At 43.7% G+C, this 21,571-nt stretch overlaps 1 protein-coding gene across 1 annotated transcript in view; it reads right to left on the bottom strand.

The window, feature by feature from the left end:
* The window catches only part of tjp2b (tight junction protein 2b (zona occludens 2)), a 74,070-nt gene that overhangs the window by 7,049 nt on the left and 45,450 nt on the right, over window positions 1-21,571 (bottom strand). The window contains exons 8-22 of the mRNA XM_023397730.2: window positions 17,297-17,402; window positions 16,756-16,862; window positions 15,494-15,557; window positions 14,218-14,368; window positions 13,994-14,102; window positions 11,351-11,570; window positions 7,534-7,718; window positions 6,971-7,066; window positions 6,782-6,861; window positions 6,371-6,581; window positions 6,162-6,262; window positions 5,040-5,258; window positions 3,629-3,736; window positions 1,367-1,828; window positions 1,177-1,262 (exon numbers count right to left, since the gene is read on the bottom strand). Coding sequence (XP_023253498.1) covers window positions 1,177-1,262; window positions 1,367-1,828; window positions 3,629-3,736; window positions 5,040-5,258; window positions 6,162-6,262; window positions 6,371-6,581; window positions 6,782-6,861; window positions 6,971-7,066; window positions 7,534-7,718; window positions 11,351-11,570; window positions 13,994-14,102; window positions 14,218-14,368; window positions 15,494-15,557; window positions 16,756-16,862; window positions 17,297-17,402 — 2,305 coding nt within the window. The remainder of the gene's footprint in view (window positions 1-1,176; window positions 1,263-1,366; window positions 1,829-3,628; window positions 3,737-5,039; window positions 5,259-6,161; window positions 6,263-6,370; window positions 6,582-6,781; window positions 6,862-6,970; window positions 7,067-7,533; window positions 7,719-11,350; window positions 11,571-13,993; window positions 14,103-14,217; window positions 14,369-15,493; window positions 15,558-16,755; window positions 16,863-17,296; window positions 17,403-21,571) is intronic.

The raw sequence follows: 21,571 nt of genomic DNA, 5'->3' as shown, positions 1-21,571 counted from the left end.
AGAAGGACACAGAAGACACAAGGTGCACTGAGTCCTGCCCCACCACGAGGTGTTTCATTAGTCTAAACAACACTGTGTATTTTCTCATTGACAGTTTGACACAAGACAGAAACATCAACATTACTGGATGCATTGTCATGAAAGAGAGACATTCATGGTCCCAGACCGAGAGCACCACCATGAGGTCCACATCTGTGGTTCAGAGTGAAACATCTGCACAACTACTGGAGGGGCTGATGTGAAATTTACCACAGATAATATCATGACCTTGGTCCCCTGACTCTTCTACAGTGGTGGCATTAGTTAGTTAGACTCTGGATCAGGCTGTAACAACATATTACATGTTGCTTTAGGGGCAGTACCTTCAGCCTTTTGCCCAGCACAGGTTAGCATGGAGATCAGCTCCTGTGAATGAGCCACTCTTTCAGACTGTGGCCTCAGTCTTTCATTACCAAGCTCTCACACTTTCTTCTTACACCCACAATCAACCCGCAATTTTCAACTGCTTTAGGAAAGACCTTAAATATTTTATGATATTGAAATTTTCAGTAACAACACTATTGTCTCTGGTCACTAATGAGACTGGGGTGTGGTTTATCATGGTACCTGCAGATCAGGCATTACAGTTCCAGTTAAACCCAGACTTTTCTGACATTCAGTGGATTTAAATCATGTGGAGGTTTAACTTTGACTCTGTCCAGCAGACCTGCAGTTTCATCTTCTCTTCCAGGTCTTGTCTTGACTTCTACTATGTCTCTTAACGTCCATTTCTTAATGACATTTCAGTGGACATTTCAAGCTGGAGGAGCTTTGATATCTTTGTATAGCCTCTGCTGCTTTGTATCATCAGTTAGCTTCATTTCTAATCAGTCTTAGAGGAGCTAATTATTATATTTATATTAATTATACACAGACCTGACAAAGCTTATTCCAGTTTTTTCCACAGGTCTGTGTAGTACTTCTCATGATGAAGAAGTTGAGAAACAACCTTCATGAAATGCATGACTGACAACTTTGTCAAAACTAAGTGGCTGCTTTGTACATAGATACTCCAGCTACTCTTGATATTTTATTTCCGACAATATACAGGATTAATTTATCAAACAGTGCGGAGACACTAACATGACTCCAGACACACTCACAGTGGAGACAGATGTATGGTAGTAGAGAGCCTACCCGATAGGCTGAGGGCGACTGTGGTCCAGCTTGGCTGTCTTCAGAGGAACAGCGTAGATGTCTGGATGTTTCTGAGCAATTTCCAACTGGAAACACAGGAGACTGTGATGACTGGGATTCAACACCTTTACTGCACAATAAACACAACATCTTATGGTAGCACTGTGAGTGAAATGACAGCTGTGCCCACCCTGGCGTTCTGTGCCTCCTGCAGTTCCAGCATCCTATGGGCTCGGGCGAAGTGATCCATCTTCTCGAAGGCCTTGATTTTCCCCAAGAAGGACTTCATGGATGGGTCCTCGACAGGGCTGTCATCTGCTCCCTCGTCCTGCTGCCTGCAGGCCACCACAGGTGGGTGAACTGCAGTCTCTGTGGGCGCGGCACGTGGCTGGGATGCTACCAGGGACCGCAGCTTGTTGAAGGAGTTGAAGTGGTGAATCGGGGGAGGGGGCGGGGGCGGGGGGCTGGAAAAGACAGCTGAACTGGAGATGGATGGTGGAGGGTCGTTGTTGCTGCTGGCGGGACTGCTGCTGGAGGGAGAGTCGTAACTTCGGCTGGAACTTGGGGGTGGAGGGTGGTGTTGGCGGGGATGGTGGTGTGGGTTAATGGATCCCGATACAAAGACCAGCTCCTCCCTCAGAGACAGTTTCACCTGAGTAATAGGGAAAGCATCAGAGCCAGAGCAGATAATTCCACCTGTATTTGGACTCTATGTCAAACACCTAAGCACATCTCTAACCACACAGCCTGTCTTCTCACTGACACCAACAGAGACAGACCATTCTACATGATTAGTTCTCTGAGGTAGATGGTTTCACAAAGACAGACTTTGAGTCTTAGTGATAACAAATAGTCAGACTTCAGACGGATGTCTAAATTCATCTGTTGCAAAAAGCATTTTAGTTCTTGACTATCTTAAGCTGGACTGTGGTACAATGAATTCTGGGTAAATTAAGGCTTTTCAATATTAAAAAAATGGCTGACCGAGCAACCACATCTCTAACAGCTCTAAAAACCCCAGCAGAAAATGTTTGTCTTTTGGAATAATTCAACAGTTACAAGGATATTTTACTTTGGAAATTCAGCAAAGAGTGAAACAATAAAAAGAAAATGTAATTTGCCAAAAAATGGCTGCAGTCTCTAAAAACTCTTTACCTTCTTATTTCTCTCTACATAACAATGTTAGCAAACCACAAATGATGTGCATCATTGCAGGTGTCATTGATTGTTACCATGGGAACATTGGTCTTAGGGGCTGAGCCTGGGGGTAAGGTGTCTAATGTTTCTGGCGTAAAATGAGTCAGTATTTATTTTTGTGAAATGGTTTTACTTGCATTAGACTGATCTATGAGCAAAATGAAGACTGCACCAACACTACAGACTGGTCTTTTAAGAAATATCTTGCAATATGCAATATGTAAAACTGGCCCCTAGTTTTTTCAGGAGATCCTGAGGTACAACTGGGATTTTAACGGGACCTCCTGCTGTGGTACACCTGCAGAGGGCCTAAGGTGTTGTTTCAGTGGTTATAAACTCTGTGTGGAGAACGCTGGCTGTATGAAGAGTTTACTGATCAGAAAGGTCTTGTTGGTTTTGTTCATCATGAAGGTCAGATTGGGCTTTTCCACAAACCAGAGTGCCAGTATCACCAGTGCCACTAGTGTAAGTGGTATTAATACAATGAGGTGAAGTAAGAGCATAATATAATGTTACAGCAGTAATATAAAGACAATAATATAATAATATCAGATTGATAATAGCTCCATGAATTGGATCTTACAGTATCAACAGTGCCACTTCTTAGCCTAAGAATTAAAAGTTTGTATTAAACGTCTTTGACGAACATAACATCCTTCCACAAGTTCAGATCTTTGGACAGAGTATGAAAGAGGGCCCTATCTTACACCTGGCTACGCTAGTTTCAGACTGACACAGTAGTCGTTTTCCCGTCCAGTGCCCATGTTGTTTAAACAGCAAATACACTTGTGCTTATCTGTGCGCCCCTGGTCGTGTTGGTCTTAAAATTAGATGTGGTCAGGCTCATTGTTGGTGCATTGCTATCTTGAGACAGAAGGAAGCAATTGTACAATTAACCAACAAAAACCTGGTCTAAGGTCAGTAGCGCAGTTTACTGTTATTTTAAAGGCGCATTATCAAAAGAGTAATATGTGCCAACCAAGCGGCAACCTCTGAGGCAAAAACATGAAGCCGACACAGAAGTACCAAAAACTGCACTTCTTCGACTGGCCGCTTGAGTCTGGCTCCAGCTGTGAGTCAATCCCCATAGACTTATGTTAAAATGCCCAACTTTACAGCAGAAATAAACATGTTTACAGTCCGGTACAAAAAACTGTACAAAAAAAAAATTTGTCAACAAGTGCTGTGGATCAGACAGTGCAAAACCCAGACAGATTCCCAGTGACATAAAACAGTTGCTGTGTGTGTGTCTCACCTTGTTGTCTGGAAAGGACACAGCTGGAGGACTGGACCTGTTGAGGACTTCCCGGCTGCTGATTTTCCTCATACGACTCCTGATGTCTGGACTGTACCTGCGCAAGATCTACACACAAACACAAACACACATGCACGTGCACAAACACACACACACACACACACACACACACACACACACACACAGTACACACACACACACACAAAGTACACACACAGATCAGTGGACAGGAACATGGCAATGGTGGGTGTGTCAATACTGTGACCTTCATTCGGTCTATTAAGATACACTTTAATAAATTGACTTTGGTCTTGTCTCATAAATATCAATGACAATGACAAGAATATTCTCAATCATTTGTTCCAGAGGGAAAGGGAAGTAAAAATCCTCCATAGACCAGACCGTCTCATTTTGGTTTGGTCTTCGTGGTCTACGAAGGGCCACACCATCGAAGGATGTGGCCCCTCAAACTATAATAACAGTGTAGCTTCAGTTACCTCATCTATCAACGTGATGACAGCCAGTCTCCTTTAGTCTCCTGGAGTCAAACTGGACATCAGGACTAGTTTTTACTGCCCCTCTCTGTGTGACTGTCAGTCAGGGTGCACATGAGAGTCTGCTGTGTGTGTGTGTGTTACCGCGGATAAGTACAAGCAGTTATAACACCGCTGTTACTTCACCACTGTTCTATTGTCTCTACTCACAGTTAATCCCATTCAAATCTCCACATGGTCTGGTGGTGATGAAGGGTAGACTGCTCTTTCTTCTTCCCCTGGTAATCCTTAAACTGGCCCTAAACACCACACAGGCCAAATTTCTTTCCCAGTCTGACCATCACATCACTGTGACTGATGGCCAGGATGTACACTCATACCTACCTACAGAGTGTGAGCAACAGGAAGCTGACTGTGGGTCTCTGCTGTCATTAATAACATAAGTTTTCTGAATGTTACATACAGAACCTTTCAAATCAATCCCATTGACTTGTGGTGTCTGGACAGTGTCTACACATCTCTGATAGACTGTCTATACACCTCATTATGTTTGTAAGTGGTGCTGGTGGTTTACCTGGTAACCAGGTAACTCAGGTGGCATGCTACAGTGTATTATAGAAGTTAACACTGACTGTTGTGTCCTGCCATGTTAGGTTTGGAGTTGTAAGTCCTCATCTGAACTACAGATGGCAGCCGAATGCAGAGAGAGGTAGGGAGATTGTGTGTGTATGAGAGTCTGACATGTCCATAGAGTTGAAATGGACATACAGTATGGATCACATCAGGTACTTGACCTGAGAGGTCTGGATGGTTCAGAGAGCAGCAGACCAGCACCAGTGTTAATCCATCTGTATGTGTGTGTGTGTGTGTGTGTGTGGGTGTGTGTGTGTGTGTGTGTGTGTGTGTGCGTGAGAGACCTCCTCAGCTGTGACAGGCTCAGATGAGCGACTGATGGCAGAGATGTGTAGTGTTTCCACATCAGGCTCGTTGTCGGTGTAGGCCCCGCCCTCATCAGCGGTGTCGTCCAGGTCGGAGGTCAGCCGGCTGTCCATGCTGAGGTAGTCGGCGGACATGGCGGACAGAAAGGACAGACGCTCCACGTCCTGGCAGTCCAGATCAGTCTCTACTCCCTCCAGCTAGAAGAGACACATGATGGATCTTGGGTGTACAGGAAGGAAGGATGGACAGACGGATAGCAACGAGAGAGAAGAAGAAGAGACAAAGCCGAGCTGTAGAGCACTACTGACAGGAAGTAGAAGACACACTGAACATTGTGCACACAACAGGTAGCAGGAAGACCACAGTCAGTCCACTTCACCAGACTGAGCAAGAATAAATAAGATCTACTCTCAGTGTCCAGTTTATAAGGAACACCAGCTAAAGCTAGGTCAGCCTGATCTACCAGTCCTGACTCCTCCTCCATCAAGACTCTCACCACCTCTCTGTATAACACACAGACCAACAGCATCACAACTTGCAGCCTCTAAAAGACCATCCAGCTGAATCAGCACCTCTGATCCAGTCTCAGGACTGCTGGATCAGACTGATCCAGGTTCAGGTGTGTGGACCTGAAGTGAACTCTGTGCTCATACCTACATTCCTGGACTGAGATGTGAAGTACAAGTATTTAACACATGATCACATAAATTGAGTGTCTATGTATAGATTTGAACAGAAACGCAGGTTTAACCCCTCATTTTCTGGAGCTTTATAGGCTGGGTAGTTTGGTCCTCTCTCATATCAAGTATGACCACATCTTTATCACGAGTCTGTCTGCTGAGAGCTGGGGTCACAGTGACGTGGATTTACACTGTGAGTCAGCTTCTCATTACATGTATAAATAAACCTAATCTGCCTGACAACAGAGTGAAAACAGAAATCATACTAGTGTCAGACAGAGTCTAAATCCTCAGACATCTGTTATTATAAATGTCCTTTAGAGTTACAGTAGAGTTACAGCCCCACACTCTGTGTGTGTGTGTGTGTGTGTTTGTGTGTGTGTGTGTGTGTGTGTGTGTGTGTGTGTGTGTGTGTGTTACCTTGCCGTCAGAGACCCACACAGCCTGCATCTGCTGCTCTCTGATGGAGTCTTTGATGCTCCCGTACCAGGCGTCGTTTGCTGAGTTCAAGTCGATGGTGGCTGGATGAGAAAACCACCCAACCTCAGCGAACACACTTCAATAGGATAAATAACCAGCTGCTACTGTACGAATGTTACACCTGACTGACTGTGTATGTGTGTCTGTACCAGTGAATAAGTGGCAGCAGGTCTTCCTCAGTTTGACGGCCTGCTCGTACAGCTTGCGGGCACTGCGGTTGGAGCTGGGGATGATCCTCTGTCTCATGGCCTTGATGCCATGCTTGGTGTCTGGGTTGAAGAAGATGACGATGGGGTACCACTGGGTGTAGTTCAAGGTGTCCACCGCCTTAGGGGTCACATCCAGCAGCGCATGCTTATCCTGTGTGGTGTGAGGAACAGGGATACAAGGTGATGGAGGTCTGACTAGACCAGCTGTGGTTCAGCTGACAATGGGTCTCCTCATCCTGTCTTTGTTTTATCCAGATGACTTCAGATCAGGGGAGGAGTGTGTCTGTGTGTGTGTGTGTGTGTGTGTGTGTGTGTGTGTGTGTGTGTGTGTGTGTGTGTGTGCGTGGCTACCTGCTCAATGATTTGTCGTATGGTGTTTAGACGGACCACACCTGAGGACTTCTCAGAGCCGGCGTCTTTAGGCTCAGTTTCTAACAGAAAGCAAACGATGAGAAGTCATTTACACTCCACACAGGGAGGAGACTCACACACACATGGAGACACGTACATATACGCACACACACACACACACAGACTCACTGGCAACAACAAACAAGTCGGGCATCTCAGAGGCCAGTCTCTCATTAGCAGCGTCAGCGATGGGGCCGAACAGAACCACAGGACGCCGGAAACCAGCTGCAATGACACACAGTTGGTTACAATTCTGCTCACAGATCATAGTCTCAGACAAGTCAAGTGGTCTCAATAGTGAATAGTTACAATGGTATGATAATATTAGTCATGCTGATATATCAGTGAAATGACCCAGCACATACAAACATGTTTTCAAATTTCATGAATCAAGAGAAAAACCTAATCTAATGGGACAGTGTCAGGTTTTGTTTGTGACCGTGCTGTGATAAGAAAAATGTCTTCTGTTAAAACTGGATCACTTCTCTAGAAAACTCTGCTTTTAACCTAAATCACTCAGAAGAACTAAAGAATATCAGAAGAACTAAATATATCAGTAAGTGATGCCTCAAGTCTATATCTCCTACAAATGGAGGCCTTGACTCTACGAGACCCTGAGGAGGCCCTGTGGAACCTGGTACTGAGAATTTAGGGTGCGGCCTCTGTGGACCATCCCGCCATGGATCACCCACCCTCTCGCAGCACCACTCGTTCATATGCTGGGAAGCGGGTGGCCAGCGTCTGACTGGTCAGGTTCTCTCTGCTTTTCCTTAGGTCCTTCCTCTTCACTGAGCGTTGACCTCGCAGCCTCCAGAAGTCAGCTCGATCGCCCACCACAGCTTTATGAGAGCTCTGCACACTGGACATCTGCTCCGCTCTGACAGGGAGGACAGACACCTGTCAGACTATAGTAATCAGACTGTAGTCATCCGACGGTTGTCATCAGACTGTGGTCGTCAGACTCTAGTCATCAGGATGTTGATGTCAGACTGTAGTCAGACAGTAGTTTCAACTACAAAAAAATAGAAATGTTGAATGTGCCTGCTGCTTGATGCGTGTACTTCACTCCTCATGTTTCAATCTGTACAAAGGACGTTACTTTCAGTTTCATTCATGTCATAGAGACTTATCCTGACACTGACCTCAGTCACTGCAGGTGTCCCTCAAAAAGCCATTTGAAGCTGTCACAACTGGCCAAGACAACCTCACACTGATGGTTTCAAACCCAAATGTGTCCCCACAACCATAGCAAGACATGTATACACACATGTACATGCCCTAACAAAAGTTGATCTGCAATAAAGCTATAACACTATATCCCCATATGGATGATAGCTTCTAAGATAAAACTTTTATAACCTACCTTACCTCTTACCTTTTTGAGACTCTTATTTGGAAAATGTATCCATATTGCAGAGATATGCCATCTCTGCGACATGGAGGCACTTTCAAAATAAGTGTCTGCAAATGTCTATGCTTCTGATTCTGTTTGGCAGTATTAAATTGCATAAGGTTTTGTACAACAAAGCCAATAATTCCTTCTTGCCATGTTGAGAGGTAGGTTAATCCAAATTGTGGAGATGGTGTTTGTGGGTTTCTGTCAATATATACAGTATATATGTATGTATGTGTGTGTGTGTGTGTGTGTGTGAGAGAGTCTGGCTATGTGTGTGTGTGTGTGTGGCTGTGTTTATAAACATCACAGAGATCAAAGACTCTCTTAACGAGCTGTTTCAAACATCTGTGTCTAGCTGAAAGACACAGAATTGTCACAGATCTGGGTGTGATTTTAGCTCAGCGAGCCTCTCAAACAACTGCTATTTCTTAAAACAATGGTAACTCCTATCGGAACCATGAGTGTACCATGAGCGGCACAAGACCTTTGTGCTCCTGAATTTGTATTGCAGTCAATGGGAGAGGTGGAGGGTACTCCAATCACTTTGAGGCTCACTATTGAAATTCTGTGTTTGTGTTGTCTGTGTCAAGTGTCTGTGCTTAGGTAGACACTTTCTATGAAACAGCACAAACATTCAGTGCAATACACACCCATTATAATGTCTGAAACGGTCTAAAAATGACACAAAATGTAAACTGCGATTTTGTTAAAACTACAAGTTTTCAAAATACCGATTTAACCCTAAAGAGTGTCAAGTGTTGTGGCCTCTTTAACGTTTCAACCATTTTTCTATGTTGAAGTATGACGCAGAAGTAGAGCTCCAGAGAGGGCTGGGTTTGGTCGTTTTGAAGACGTCTCTCCATCACTCACTTTTCACCTTTGATCGCCATTTATGTCGTCTATTGTATCGCAGGCACATAACTAGATGAAGACAGTCTCAAAAAAGCCTGACCCCACATGGAGCAGTCGGAATGATGGTGACAGTCGTGAACCAGCATTAAGCAAAAGAAGAAGAACTTTTTTTCTTTTCCCTGGTTTGACTGTAACAGTTGACTGTTTAGTGATGCTGATCAATAGGAGCGCAGAGATCTCTTCAGCTGTAAACGCTGAGAGGAGAGATAGGAGTGAACCTGTAATCTTGTGACCATCACCACCAGGATTCACAACACACACACACACACACACACACACACTTCACCCAGTGACATGAACGGTTCCAGCTTCACTGTCATTTACAGAATGAACAGAGAAGTCTGTCCCTGTACTAGGGTTGTGCCGATGGACGATGATATTGGTGATCAACGATCATCAGAACGCCGATTGCTCATACCTTTGCAAATGTCAAGACGATATTTGACTTATTACCCCTTTAATGTAGTAACTTATTATTTTTAGTATTAAATGAATACCAAATTTAAATTGCCCTGCCACAGTTTCACGTATATAACAGCATATAACCAACATGCGCGCATCTGTAGTTACTGCTGTGATTTAAGAGCGGAGGAGATTAAAAGACAGGAAGAACATGTCATTTTGTTTGGTTTCATATCCTGCTGCTTTTTATGGTGGTAAATAGAACTACTGAACAGTCAGTTTTAAGCACTTGAAGATCTGATCATCACTAAAGCATATGTCATGTAGAGAGGTAATAAAAAAAATAGATGAAATGGTCAAAGTTGTCATATTGACATTTAAGGTGTACTGATTGATTTCCAAACGTCAATCATGCATTGAATAACATGCAAGAAAACATTCCACCTTAAAAGTGTCCGATAGCTGCTGGTAGTCTCTAAACTGCACAGTAATTTAAATGGTTGATTAGTAAAGATGAAAAGACAGAAAACATCCTTTCATTCATCATTCAATCATTATGAAACTGTAAGAATGAAATAAATTTGTGAGTTTTTTTTTAATAAAGATCAGCTTTACCTGTGATTAAGACAGAGCAGAGCAGCGTAATCGCTAGTTGGGGAGAAACAGGCTTCCGACATGAACAGCTGTGTAGTCTATCCCCTCCTGTTCAGCTCTGCTTTGTTTAGCTGTAATTCATTTTTATTGTGGACCAGTCTGTGACACCTCTTTTAAAACTGCTGTACAAATAAACTTGACTTAGTTACAAGTTGAATATTTGATATTCTGCATGTAGGTCTTTACAGTACACACCCTTTTCCTCATGTGAACATATGGTGTAGTCAAACCACAGCATAGAACTGGGACATGTTGTCTCCCACCAGAGACTGACTGTTTCTGTAATAACAGCTGTCTCACTGTAATGTTACTGCAGTGCAGCAGAGCTGTGCATCTGTTTTCCTTCTCGTTTTAAACATCCCACTCTTGTATTTTACAGTCTTTAACAGTATGATACACACAAACATATAGTTATAGTTGAATTCCTGGCACTGTACAGTCACCTCTTATTCTATTTGATTTGTTGGTATTTAACCCTAGAGGTGCCACTCAAACACACTGGACATACAGCTGACAGGAGTGTGTGTGTGTGTGTGTGTGTGTGTGTGTGTGTGTGTGTCACAGTCATGTGGTGTCATGGTGACCATACATCACTCAGACTGTAGTGTAAGACTGTGGTCAGCAGCTGGACTCAGACACATAGCATCACTGCTGTGTAGAGGCAGGATCAATAATGAAATATAATCAACAATCTGACACAACAGTTAATGTGTTTGCGTGAGTATTTTTCTAATGGTAGAAACTACAAGTTACATACAGTCATCCACAGGCCACCTAGCACTGTGAACTGTTACATCACCTGCTTCACCCAAGAACACCTGCTACCTGTCCTGGTCCACAGCTATTCACTGAGTCAGGTCAGCTGGCTGCCCTGTTGAATGTGTGAACTTCTAGTTACAGTAAGTTATATGATGGGCTTTATGATGGGGTATTTTCCTGCCAGTGACCTCATCTCAAAATCAGGTGTTGACATTTATCACAGAGGCTGGAGTTTTAGAAAAACTGTCCCTGGTCTCTGTGAGGATGGGGTTGGGAGCTAATGATGATGATGATGGTATGGTTAATCCTTCATCAGGGGAGGGAGAGTTCTGTCTGAGGGACACACCTTTATGTCTTTCTAAAGAGGGACCAGCTGACAGCCCTACCTGCTCTTATTGGGGATGATACCCTTCTCTAGCAGCTGCTTCTCCTTGCCAACACGGATTGCCAGCCAGTTGCCAAGCTTGCCATCATACAGGGTGTCCACCACCTTAAAGATGTCCCCCCGACTGAAGGCCAAGCTCTGAGGAGTCTCCTTCTCATACTCAAAGTGGGTCCGGATGAAGAAGGAATCTCCACGCCCCGATAGTAAGATGTCGTTATAAACTGGACACACAAAAAAGTGAGAGATAAGAAGGAATGTACAAACACACACACACACATACATACACAAACACACACATACCCAATACTACACTACGGCACTAAATGTGGATTAATCTGCCACTGAAACTAGTCCCCTACAAGTAGACCATGTCCTCATACTGCAGTTGTAAGCAGCAAAGAGCTAGTATGTGGATGTGATCTTATTACATGCACGGTTGTTAAAGGTCAGGAATGAACTTCCATGCACCAGTTTTATTTGCACAATCAAAACAATGTGCACATCTTTGTCTTACTGTTGTATGGAAATACTCTTTACAGCCTGCTCCAGGCTCCTGTGAGGCTTTCTGATTTGATATGTTGTGGTCCGACAAAGCACTGACCCAAAAGGACCAACAGTCATACTGACTACAATCCACTGCTTCCGAGGTTGGCTGCACACACAAGGCTGACTTTATACTGTGGATTCAGCTGCAGCAGACATTGAGTGTACTTTAATTTCATACACTAATAAACACATCAAACAGAGCCCCCCTTCTTGTAGTCGAATGCTCCTCCAACAACCTCACAGACCACAATCCTGTGAGTCTACAGGACATTTACAGAAGAAGAAGAAATACAGTGTAGGTTACTGTTGAGATATCATTCATGTTTTAATAGATAAAAAGCATGAAGGCAAAGCAGTCTTTACTGAAACACTCCTTTTCTTTCAAGAAACATAAATCTGGAGGTAGTGTTAGTCTGAAGGTAATGTTTTTATTAAGTTCTGCGATCCATCATATTTTATCCAGGACTTTGTAAATCCATTTGAAACCAGTCTCAAGCTAGTGGTTTACAAAATGAGGTTGCACATTTAAAACTTAAAGGAGTAGTTTGACGGTTTGTAATATATTGCAGAGAGTCAGATAAAACTATTGATACCACTCTCATTAGCGTCATTAATTTGTGTGATTAGTGTAAAATGGAGGAGACAGGAGCCAGTTAGCTCAGCTAAAAACAAAGGTGTAAAAATGACATTAAGTGTTAGATTCTTAGCATTTCTCCTCCATCTTCCTAGAGTCTTGTCACCACGGTGAAGCCAGACACTTTGGAGACTCAAGAAGGAGATGGACAGAGAAATAGTCCACACACTTCATGAATCACATTAGTAGCAAGCTGCTCTTGTTAGTTGCTTCAGTGAACAGTTGTACCTGACAGTTAGCAGGTTTGAATACTGTCATTCTCCATCCTCCCGCCAAAAGTCCCCGAACTTCCTTCCTGTCCCCATATCTATCTGCTCACCTGTTTCCCATCTTCAGTCACTTGAAAACCCAGAGTTAAACCTGAAGTTACCTTGATAACCTCAAGTGCTGCTTCATGGTACAGACCTCAGGTCATTGCTCTGCTTCACTGTCTGATGTGTTTTTGCTTATTTAGTTTTTTGAATAAAAAGGCCAAATCCCTTTTTTTCAGAGCCACATGCTCCAGGGTCAACATGCTCATTACCTCACACAGTTCGTGTTGCTCTTTCTCACTGATGTGTTCTTGAGCAGATCTGTGTGGGCGCATGTGTGTCACGGTTGGCTGAACCAAAACTAGCCTGATCTGGCCTAAAAGCCTAAGGGGGGCCAAGCTGGTATCTCCATCATTACATGGAAACATCAGTGAGAGAGAGACAGAGTAATGGTGCTGAGGTGCGAGTGTGGCAGCTGGCAGAGCATTGTGGGAGAGGACACTGTGTTCTGGGATTAACACCTTCCATTATTCTATCGTTTCTCTCCATCACTGCTGACTCATCACATACAGGCCCAGACAGAGGGACCCTGTGGTTCTACGTTGCTACTATCAAGAAATCCTATAAAACCACTAAAACTACATGACACCATAATGTCTCTCAGTGCTCTCTGACTTCCTGCGCTTTGGCTCTCAGCTCCAGCACCACTGGCTCCTACTGAAGATGGAAATCTTTAAAAACACCTCACATATAAACGACACTCAGTAATCTCCTTTAAAAGCTGCTCACTTGGGTTTTTATCAAACGTTACACAAACAACAGGAAATTGGTTAGGGACTATTTTCAGTGGCGAATTGATCCAGATTTGGTGCTCTAGTTTGTATTTGTGGCGGCAGTATGTGTTCATGGTGATGATCCGTTACAGTAGATGGACTAAAACTGTAAAAAAAAAAATATATATAAAATTTGTCCTGAGAGTGACACTCAAGTGAAAACAATAAGGTGATGAAGATCAAAAGGACATTTTTGTCTGAAGAGGTAAAAGAGGGAAGATTTCAGGGTTGATCTTCCGAGGAGCATGAATGTTCTAAACACACTGTGATATGATGAAATACTGAAGGTCAGACTGAACAGCTGTATCATTGGTCAGAGCTGAACTTTGATGTTAATGTCATTTATGTGAGAAATGTGACTGTGTCTTTAGATGTTTTACCATCAGGTTTGCTCTGGGCCAGGATAGTGACCAGTTCCCCTTTAGGAATCTCCAACAGGAAGAGCACTGCTTCTTCTCTCACTACACCCTGAAAATCAACGTTGTTCACCTTCAACACAAAGGGCACAATAATTAGGACATACTCATTATTCTGTAAACTCTAATTCACATTGTAATTTGAACTACTGCATGTCTTCTGAAATGAGTTCTGTCTGGACTGGCACCTTTAAGATCTGGTCTCCGATGCGCAGGCCCTCCTCCTCAGCAGGACTCCCCTCTTGAACACCAGCGATGAAGATGCCGACATCATTTCCTCCTGCCAGTCTCAGTCCAACACTGTCCCCCTTCTGGAAATTCACCATCACTGTGTTCGGCCTGCAGGAGGAGAGATCCACGTCACCATTAACAACATGGTCCAGGTTCACTAACACCAGAGATCCATACAGATCTGGTCCCTCTGGTAAGGACCTGAATTGGGGAATCAAAGTGTTTCTATACCATACAACACTGATTCATGCAGCTCCCAGCTACAGTGACCTGTCTGTTCCTATGTGTTTCACAGAGGCTCACATACTGTATACACACTATATACCAGTGGTGCCGGCAGCTGTAAACCTGTACACACTGTACATTCTTTTATGATTTTGTATGTTTTTTTTTTCATCTTGAAAATAAAATTGTGACAACAGGAGATCCTGTCTTATTTTTTGCTGCATCCACTCAGTAACGTTATGGATCTAGATTGAAGAGGAGAGCAGGAGATAAAGGAGGAGTTTGCTGCTTTGATGCCCAGTGTTGACACTGCATGTGGAGCACTGATGAACATCCGTCATGATATTGAATTGATGCAGAGGCCGATGTGCGAGAGTTTGATGTAACGGGCAGACGCAGAATGAACTTCAAACAGACAGGCACAACGGTTTCATTTCATTGTCTCGTGGTTTTTCTGGTTGTTTATTGCAGCAGCTTGGTTTGGTCTTGATGTTGCGTGTTGTTATTTCTATCTTTAGTCATTAGTTAGGCAACTGTTCTTATGATGAAGATGCTAAATGAGGAAATCAGTTGCTTCATGTCGACTTTTACCGCACAATTCTCTGGGATATTCAATATAGTATATGATAGTACATTGTAGCCTGTTGTTTTTCAGGCCTGTTGGTTGATCTTTGAAATGCATGTGGTAGCTAATCAGAGCTTGCTTGTGGTGTTGTGTCTTAACTTTGGCGCTAAAATACACAAATCAATCTCTCTCTCTCTCTCTTTCTCGCTCAGTCATTGGATGAGTAGACATGTGTACCTGTGTGGGAAACCTAAAGGCAGTGGACAGGCGGTTCTTATGCATACTATGAAATATAGTCCTTCCGTCGCCACAGGTATATACTGTATATAAAGTATGAGGCTAATCACACACAAGTCTGTGAAGGCATCATTTACATCCTGCTCTCATATAAACATGTTTCCTTCAAATTACCAATAAATATAAAAGAGGAAATGAAAACTCACCCGTAGATCTTTTCATCCTCTGGACTCGGTCGGAGGAGGATCTTGGGCGTGGTGGTTACAGAGACTGTAATAAGAGAATCAAACTGTTAATATGTTATATGATCACAGCTACCAACAACAGCTCAGGTCAGTGCAAGTTAAAGTGAACGAAAAGGGTTTCTGTTTAGACTCCGACTGGAGAGAACAGGTGATGCAGAACTGTCAGACTCTACAGAGACAGCTCAGACTGAACAGTCAAATCCTGGACCAGTAGTTAACAGACCTGTGAGCTTGTAGAGCTGAAACAGGTGAGAGGAAATCTGCATTAGTTTGACTGTACAGAGTTTTCAGCCTCTTTTAGTTCATTGTCTCAGCTTCACAACCTACAACTGATCACCCTTAAAGATCCACTGTCCTCTGCTGTCTTCTAATGTCCTCCACTATATTCTTCTGTCCCCCACTGTCCTCTACTGTTTTCCACTGTCCTCTGCTGTTCTATACTGTCTTCTACTGTCCCCCACTGTCCTCTACTGTCTTTTACTATCCTCCACTGTCTTCTAATGTCCTCCGCTGTCCCCCACTGTCCTCTGCTGTCTTCTACTGTCCTCCACTATATTCTACTATCCCCCACTGTCCTCTACTGTTTTCCACTGTCCTCTGCTGTTCTATACTGTCTTCTACTGTCCTCCATTGTCCTCCACTGTCTTCTACTGCCCACTGTCTTCTACTGTGCACGACTGCTTTCTACTGTCTTCCAATTTCCTCCACTGTATTCTGTTGTTCTCTACTTTCCACTGTTTTCTATTGTCCTCCACTGTCCTCTACTATCTTCTACCGTCCTCTACTATCCTCCCATGTCTTATACTTCCCTCTACTGTCCACTACTGTCTTCCACTGCCGTCTACTGTCCCCTACTGTCCTCTGTTGTCCTCTACTGTCTTCTACTGACCCTTACTCTCCCCTGCTGTCCTCAACTCTCCTTCACTGTCCACTACCTGCTCAGCAGACAGACACTATCAGAGAGCAGCTGGTGAACATAGTGAAGCAAATTTTGCAGCTAAGATGAGCAGGTGGAGACCAAACACTGAGCTAAAAGAGGGGGAACCCTAGCCCGAGTTCTGGTTTCTGCTGCCCCCCTAAATGCTTCAATTAAAGCAGCTTTACATTTCAAATTTGGTACATAAAACAAGGGACGGTTTTATGTTCCGTCCTGTAAGTTCTTGGTGAGTTGTAGTTGTGTGTGTGGTATTTGTTAATGTGAGGAGTGTGATGTGGATCATAACCTGGAGGCTCCTCTACCAGGGCGGTGTCAGCTGCGGCATGGGGGTCTTCAGGAACTCTGAATGGTGAGGCCATAGCTGACATCATGGCTGTGGTTATGGGTTCATCCCTGTTACACACGCACGCACGCGCACACACACACAAACACACACACACACACACACACACACACACACACACACACACGCACGTTGGTCTTCACTCACTGACATCATGCCCCTGCCGTAACCTTAACTATAGCAACTAAATGCTGAACCTCAACCTGAACCTGATTCTAATCTGAACCTGAAACCTGGTCTTAACCCTCAGACAGGCCTCTTATTTGAACACTCACAAATACATTGCTACTGAACGTGTGAATAAAATGTTGGTTTCCACCAGAATACCTGATGTTTCAGATCAATCTCCACCTGTACTGACTCAATACTATTACTTACTATGACTGTGAAAACAATCATTTCTAGGAGACGAGGTTGCCATGACAGCACATCCATGTCAAGTTGAACATCAAACACCCCCCCCCCCCAGCTACATCCATCCTACCTGGGGTTGTCTCTGTCATTGGAGGAATGGGAGGACAGGTCAGACTGGCGGGACCTCCTCTCCTCTGGGGGAGAATAGGAATGGTAGGACTCCATCTCTGACATGTCTGGCAGACAGACAGACAGACAGACAGACAGACAGACAGACAGACAGACAGACAGACAGACAGACAGACAGTTAGATGCAAAGGCTTCTTTTGGACGACATCCCCCCACCAAAATTGCAAGCCCACCACCACCAGAGAACAGTAGCCTTAGGAAGCCCAGACACCAGCTGATTTCCACATAGGACAGAGTGAGGATGTTGTCAGAATCATGAGGACAAACATATTCTCAAGATAAAAGCAGCTTTCATTCAAACTCACCGAATCCACAGAGAGAATCAGAACAGTCCCAATGTTTTCAGATTATCTGCTGGTGCACTTTGAAAATCAGTTTCCATACCATGTAAATATGATGATTAACAATGGCTCCAATCCAGAACAGTTATAATCCTTAAGACTTCAGTCTTGGTTGGTTGTGTGACTCCTGTGTTAGTGGTGATAACAGCATGTGTTTTAATAACACAACCTCACAGCTGTAAACAAAGACCACCAGAAAACAACTCCTTCACAACACAACAGCATAAAAACAGTCATACTGTGCACGGGCCATAAGCACAACTGAAGGTCACATGATGACCACCGTTCATGAATGTGTCATTTTCAGACACAATTACTGAGTGATTAGTCTATCAATAAAAAACAAGAGGTCAGCAGGAAGTCACCAGGAAATCAGCAGGAAGTCAACAGGAAGTCACCAGGAGGTCAGCAGGAAGTCAGCAGGAAGTCAACAGGAAGTCAACAAGTAGTTAGCAGGAAGTCGGCCTGCTCAACCAGTCGCACACATTCAGGACATGTAGAAGAAATACTTTGACTTCAGACACAGTCAAGCAACATGTCACATTAACTCTTTCTGAGCTTTCTGAGGCCTTTCCTAACTGACTGATGTGCTGCTGTAACAAAGCTGTTTTCCTGTGAGGATCAATAGTTTTCTGATTCTGACAGAGACGGACAAGACGTGATGAGTTGAACATCATCTGCTATCACACATACATATTTCACATAGAGATTGAAACTCCAGCTGCTTTTAAGCTGCAGAAGCTTCAACAATTTATTCAGCACTTTGTCTGAAGCTTAGTGATGGCTTCATGTTATAAGGGGCAGTTTCATTAAACCGCCACCTCGACCTCTCTCAGACTCAGACGACACCAGAGGGTCTGTCTGGCGTGGGAACACCTGGTGAACCCCAGCAGTAGCTGGAGGAACGTCTGGGCTGACTGCTTAGTTTGCTGCCGTAGTGAACATACATCAAACACTGTAGAGTTATATGCAGAAGTTTTGAGGAGTCTGTAGTTTGCCCAGACATTAATGAAACTTAATGAGTTAAACTTGCTGGCCATAAGTGTTATCAAAAAGAGTCTTGATAAAGTGACTGAATTGACATCTTAAGGATTATAACTTTAAGACTAAAAACAGCAGATCTATATTTAGAAAGTTTGAAGAAGTGCTTTCTAAGGACCCACGAGGCGGTTTCTGGAGAGCCAGTTTGAGGGCAGCTTTGGCCTCATGGGAGCTTCCACGCTGCTTTATAATCCAGACACAAGCTGCTGGAAAGTGCTAACACACAGCCTGCGTCGCTCTCCACAGAGACCGCTAGCTTTCATTCAGTCCCTGTGATTTTATCATTTGAAGTGAACATGGGTGGCAGAGTCTTTGATTCAGCTGCTTTTATCCATCAGAGTGAAGGCTGTGGAGAGAGGGAGGGAGGGGGAGGGAGGCTGAAGCTTTGACAGAAGCCTGTTCTCCATCAAATCAGAGACACTGGAGGATGGAAGTGAGAGGACGAGAGAGGAACCACAGAGAAGAGAGAAACGGCAATAACCTCCCTGTGAAAACACCACACCATGACAAACTGTTCAGTCACATTTAACAGGATTGTCTCGGCCCTTCATGGTTGTGAGCAAACAGTCTTTAATTTAACAGCTACTGGAGGGCAGAGAGGGGAGGGCTGGTTAGCTGGGGCTCTGGCACAGCCCTGTTTCACCGAGTGACAACTAGCAGGTGTTGATTAGTTTGATTAGAGTTAGAGACAGTCTGCATGCAGGGCTGTAACCATGGGGGTGGGGATGGGGGTGTTAGGGAGATAAAAGACAGAGGAGGAGAGAGACGCATGAGAAATGTGAGGATAATGTGTCAACCCTGATCGTCTATAGGAAACAACATCGGCCGTTCAGAATCAGGCCTGTCTGTGGTGGGATGGTGACGTGTTCTGATTGATCCAGCTGTGGATCCACCAAACAATCCAGGACCCCACAGAACCAATCAATAAGTCCCCCCACCCCAGCTGTAGCTGTTAGCTGGGGTGAGTCTGTGTATTTACAGGTAAACACACTGCACTGGACTATACTGGACTGTGTTGGATATTGTGCCCAAACTATTAGGAACATGTCATGTGCTGCGATGCTGTACCACAGAAGAGGTGAAAACTGGTCTTGTTGCTGGTGAACTTTGAAACCTTTTTTTTTTTTTTTTTTTAAATGATAGATTTTAACAGATTTTAAAAGTTTTACTAGATATGATAATAAAATGAATGAACCAGTGTCTTTAATATAATATAAATAATACAATACATATTAATAAGAGTCAGTTGCTGTTGTCGCTGAAGTTAATACAGAATGCTGAAGCTAGTGAACAGTGTAGTGGTGATTCAGTGGACAGACAGCTGTAACACTGTTAAGTCAACTCTGAGGATTAATCCATGACAATCTAATCTAGACCTCTGTGGGCGGGGTAATTTGATGGTGGAGATTTAGAGATTTAGAGACTAAATATCTCGTCCCTCCCAAAACTGGAGATTCTGGCGGAGGACATAGTCATGTGTTAAATGGGTCAGCTGGTGTCTAAAGACACATTTAAGATCCTGTAAGACTGCACTGGTTTTCAGCAGCAGGAAGTGGACTACCTCTGATCCTCCAGTCTGTGTACCAGCCAGACCTGTACATGACCCAGACTGTAAGACCACATTTATCTGAGCTGTTTGAGGTGTCAGGTTGCATAGCTTTAAATCTACTGAATGAAGAATGATTTATTCTGTTTCAAATGACAGTCTGACTCATAGTAAAACTCAACATACTCACAGGTTTCACTGCCTCAGCCTCACTTGGTCTGGTATGACCAGTAGCGTGTGATGGCTAATGTTAGCTAATGTTAGCCATTGTTATCTGTCATGTTGAATCTGTGTCAGTTTTACTGTCATTAAGAGTTGAAGAGGAAGTTGTCCTGGAAACGGCCTCTAAACCGGACATAGCTACACTATCTATCACACCAGTTTCTACCTATTCACTAAAAACTTCAATAAGCTTGATGTAATGAGTCTCAGAACATTAATCCCATTTCCCTCTTCTGTACCACATCAGTAGGGACTTTAAGCAGCAACGGTTACAGTGCCCGTTTACATTCCAACACATTGCCATAGCAGAGGAAATCAAAGATCACTAAGCAACACTTAACACCAACAACAGCTACTTCACTGCTTCAGTAAACCGAGGTCGCTCTGAACATTGCTACAATATGTCTCTTAAACTGACCTGAGACCTCTTGATATTTGCTTTAGAGACAATTTAAAATCAGATGAGGAGTTTGTGTAAATCAGTCTGTTACTTCAGCACCAAGGACAGCGTCATGGTTTCATCAACACACAGCACAGTGAGGTTGTGGGCCAGAGAGGGAGGATGGAGGTTAACAACAGTCTGTGCTGACACGTCTATGAATAAACTGGAAAAATCAGATTATAATGTATCTTTAACAAATATACCCATAATCCATAAAACCACTAATGGTATAATCGAATATAAACAAAATGACTATGTCAAATATGACAGAAACATATAATTACCTGCTAACTCTTTAGCATATCACAGGGAATGGCAAACTAGTCTTTCTCCCGTAGTAGACAGCTGGGCTGCAAGAAGTATTGACCTAGAATCTACTGTACGTCATTGCATCATACCGTAGCCGTCCCTTCAACCAACACTGCATAAAGTCCCTAGTGTGTGTTAGAGGCTGCAGCAACATCTGTAGCCGATCCAGCAGTGACAGCGAGGTGAGAGGTATCAGTGTGATACGTGTGTCGGTGTGTGTGTGTGTCTGTATGAGATGGAAATGCAGCAGAGAGATGAGAGTTCAGATTCCCCACCTGGACAAACAACGGCGAGTTCTACACTGTTAGGACAAAT

This window comes from Seriola lalandi, unplaced genomic scaffold (assembly GCF_002814215.2).
Source record: "Seriola lalandi dorsalis isolate HSWRI2012SDOR001 ecotype SW California unplaced genomic scaffold, Sedor1 jcf7180002054883, whole genome shotgun sequence".
Taxonomy (NCBI): domain Eukaryota; kingdom Metazoa; phylum Chordata; class Actinopteri; order Carangiformes; family Carangidae; genus Seriola; species Seriola lalandi.
Note: the sequence above shows the minus strand (reverse complement) of the source record. Positions and strands in the feature narration are given on the sequence as shown.